The 4,040-nt window shown below is 35.5% G+C and overlaps 1 protein-coding gene across 1 annotated transcript; it reads right to left on the bottom strand.

Annotated features, from left to right (window-relative positions):
• Nucleotides 1-470: 470 nt before the first annotated feature.
• Nucleotides 471-2,495, bottom strand: LOC100568552 (outer dense fiber protein 3-like). Its single transcript, XM_003241915.4, has 2 exons — nt 1,892-2,495; nt 471-1,138 (listed from the first exon to the last, which is right to left on the bottom strand). Exons 1-2 carry the CDS (start codon nt 2,246-2,248, stop codon nt 590-592), a joined length of 906 nt encoding a protein of 301 aa, XP_003241963.1. The 5' UTR covers nt 2,249-2,495; the 3' UTR covers nt 471-589.
• Between the last annotated feature and the right edge of the window lie 1,545 nt (nt 2,496-4,040).

The following is a 4,040-nucleotide window of genomic DNA, read 5'->3' as shown; positions in this document are numbered from 1 at the left end:
ACTCATAAATCACTCAAGAAGAAAGGCTCTGGTCCATCGCAAAGACAGTGCAGGTGACCACTCGCCTTACTCGCCTTTTTGCAACAACTAACTTACTACTACAGTACTACTCGGCAAGACAGCGGAGCCGCCATCGCTAGAGATGGCGAAAGGTCACACCATCTATAGAGGAGTTAACACCTAGGTGTTACACCTAGCTATACAGTATAATATAATCTTGAACTTGGACTAGACTATGTTATTACTACTTTTGTACATATTGCTGAGTAATATCACTGGATATTCCCTCTAGCCACGTTCCTCTTGTCATTTTTTTCTTTCTCCATGATTGTATTTATTAATATAGATTGTAAATAAAAAAAGTGTAATGCCATTTATTATGAACACTAATAATAATAACAATATTGTAATAAAGTGTTCATAATCAATGGTAATACCCTTTTTAGGTCGAAATTTAATATAAAACAAAGTGTTGAATAATGTTACATTTCGGTGTAATATATTTATTTTTTAAAACAATTAATTGTCACTGTGATAGTAGCTGTTTTTTAATCTATCAAGACGATACGCATTTCGGTTCAGTCTGCGTTCAACACCGGAAGTGTTGGTTGTCGGCAGTGACGCTAAATGTGGGCACCGTGTCCGGATACCTTTTGCCGAACGAGAACCTGGTGCAGCATTTCACGGGTTTTCCGTCGTACGCGCCTGGGCCTGGTGTCACTTGCTTGCAGCCGCTGGCAAACCTCTTGCCAATCGTTTTTCCGTTCGAAAACCGGCCAGGCAGATACAAGTCGGCTGGCGGTAATTTGTACTGTCCGGGGCCGGGTGTCGGACACACCTTGGGCTGCTTCAACCGCCGTCCAAGCGACGTTTTCAGCCCACAGTCATAGCATGACGGATTGTACGCGTTCGGTGCCGGTCCGCAGTACCGATCGCCGGTCCGCGCGCCAGGCCTTGGTCCGATCCGATGGCCAATATTTAAAAGCTCTGACTTAAGGCAGTATTGAGCGGGGCTGGGGGTGCAGGCCAATTCGGAGCCAAACGCCCGCAGGCCGAACGGGCCACCCGGCACTCGGTGTTTACCCACGCGGCTAAGTCCGACGGTGTCGTACGCCGGTCCTGGGCCGAGCCCACACGTCTGTGTGGTAAACCGTTATTAGTTATAAGTTATTACACGTTGGCTTAAATGTTGGGCATTTGAGAGTTAAGGGGACTTGGTTCCTGCAGATTTTTACCAAGTCCCTCAATTCAAAAGTTAGTAGGTACATAGTACTATGCATTATATATAATATTATGGTGGGGGAGGCTTAGTCCCCCTAAAAAAATGAGCTATTCGCACTCGTTTTATTACATTATATCAATACATAACTGTATTTTATTATAGCCTGGACGGCATTGCACGTAACAAATTAAATGCCAGTGGCGCGTGGACTTAGACTTTTCTAAAAAAGTTTAAATGTAAAATGTGATAATAATAAAATTACTAAATTGTCATAGAAAATATTAGAGAAGAATATTATCCATTTTTAAATTATTTATCATGCTAATCGTGGCCATTTTTTGTTACCAAGATCAAATCATTTTTTTCTGTGAATTTGTAAAATATATGTTTCCTTTAATTTTTCAATAAATTATGAAAAAATAGTGGATTAAATTATTGAACTTAAAATCGTTTTAACAAAGATAATTTTTTCCTCTGTAAACCATGTACATATTCTGGTGATTTTACAAAAATTTCAAAACCATTGGTTTTAAATCGTATGAATCTATTTTCGTTAAAAAAGAACGCTTAGAGCTGCATGTTTCTGTCGAACATTAGATTGATTCGTTTGTCTGAGTAGCGTAATATAGGTTTTATCATTATACCGTTCCGAGGGTATTTATCACTTACGTTTTTGGATTTCTTTCCCGACATAGAGTACGCGGGGTTCTTTTCGATCGACGGATCGGTGGCTCGTGGTCCGATCGTGGTCGTCACGCAGTAAGCCGCCGGCCCCGGACTCCTGGATCCCGAGTTGGTGTAATCGAGAATTTTCTTGTCCATGATGTGCCCATCGACTGGGCGGGGTTCTAAATAGCAGCCCATCATCCGGACACTCTTCGGGGGACTCGCGCCTTCCGTGCAATCCAAGACCGTATGGTCCACGGCATATTCAGTGATCTTGCAGCACTCAGCGCAGGTCGGGTCATTGCTGCCGGGAATCTCGAATCTGGCGACGGGGTCACAACCCAATATTTTCCGGCCCATGATGTCGGTTTCGTGTAATTGGATTTGTTCACGTGATCTGTATTATAATGTGTATTTAATGTTAACGTGTATTACTTGTCCGTGTTCTCGAATCGATTGTGTAAGTTAATTTCGTGTTCAGTAGTTCATGTGGACGTCTGTTTGTAATGTATTAAATTATAATACCCATATTGTGTTGTTTGTGTACAGATATGTGTGTCAGTTTATACGCACGTCGCTAGGTGATAAGATACTGAAGTTTTATTTAAGGTCGTCAAGGATAAAAACAAATGGTGCAAGATAATACAGTATTATTATTATTAAATATTAGGGCACGCGTAACGGGACTTTGAAACTAACAAGAACTACGATTGTAGGGGTGTTATTTTTGTCTGAAAAGAGATTAATGAGGAAAGATAAATTTGACATGTGTCTAGATCAACCAGAATTCTCTAACAAAATTGTCTATTTCAAAACTGGTAAGTAGTCATATTAAGAGGTGAAGGATGTAAGATGTTTATTCTATAACCTAAAACACATGAAAAAATTATTTATACACGACAATAATTGTCATACTCCACTCGTATGACAATATAATTGAAAAATTGTGACAAGACCTCAGTCAGTACCAGGACAAACTCCAAAAAATGTATTTCCAACCATGAATTGATGATCTACGGTGGTTAGAAATAGAGTTTTGTAAATCAAAATCCGGTACACCTGTAAATGGTATTTTAAATAATAGATATTGAAATCTTATCATTCACTGGTGTGAGTATTTTCTGTAAGATATGTTTATGATGGGCAAAATAGTTTACACGCAGGCCCCTTAATTAATTTTTTATTGACAATAATCATTATATTTTATGGATTTAATTTTTTTTTTTACTTATTTAATTTAAAGAAAATGTTGACATTAATTGATTTTGATTTTGAACGGCAGAACGCATTCGAACCACTCTGTTGCGTGTACTCCGATGGTAGAACGAATACGGAACCATAGCCTTGTCCATACAAATAAATACTAGGTATTGCTAATTGATTTTCTTTTTATATTAAAATTGTATTCAGTCGTTAAAAACAAACTTGGTTGACCTTTAATGTATTATATGTATTTGAATGCATAAATAATAATATATATACTTATGAGTTATGAGTAGGAAATGGGTTTTTAGGTTTTTCAATATATGTTAATTAAGTTTATGCTCAAAGAGGGTGATGACGTCCAGTCTTATCCATAGAATATATTGATTTAGGAAAAATGTATTTTATATATTAAAGCATATTTTAGTATAAGAGAATATTCAGCCTATATTTCATATTTAAGAATATATTGTATTATTATTCATATCATATTTCTTCATTTCTTGAATTGTAATTATTTTATAGCAGGAAAAAAAAATGTTTTTAATTTAATAAATAAAAATTATAGAAATAGTTCAACAACTTGTTTGTTGTTAAACTAAAAATAGTTTAGTTATTTAAATTGCATAATTGTTTCAAATGTGACTGCATTTAAATAATATACTTAAGAAAAGATCAGAAATCATTATTTTCAAGCGGAAGCATATAAATGTATTAAGTTTAATGTAAACATAGGTATATTATTAATATTATTATGCATAATTATACATATTATGTTTTTTATAATATCTTGTGAACAGATTTTTAAATTATTTGAAGTAAAAAAAGCACATTTTACCAGTTCAAGGATTATTGAAAGAATATTTTCAGGTTTTTTTTAGAGCATATAAAAATAATATTTTAAACTTTTAAGAACATAAAAAATTTACTCTTTGAAAAATAAACTAAA

The sequence above is a fragment of the Acyrthosiphon pisum genome, chromosome X (assembly GCF_005508785.2).
Source record: "Acyrthosiphon pisum isolate AL4f chromosome X, pea_aphid_22Mar2018_4r6ur, whole genome shotgun sequence".
Taxonomy (NCBI): Eukaryota; Metazoa; Arthropoda; class Insecta; order Hemiptera; family Aphididae; genus Acyrthosiphon; species Acyrthosiphon pisum.
The sequence above is the reverse complement of the archived record's forward strand: the minus strand, read 5'-3'. Positions and strand labels throughout refer to the sequence as shown.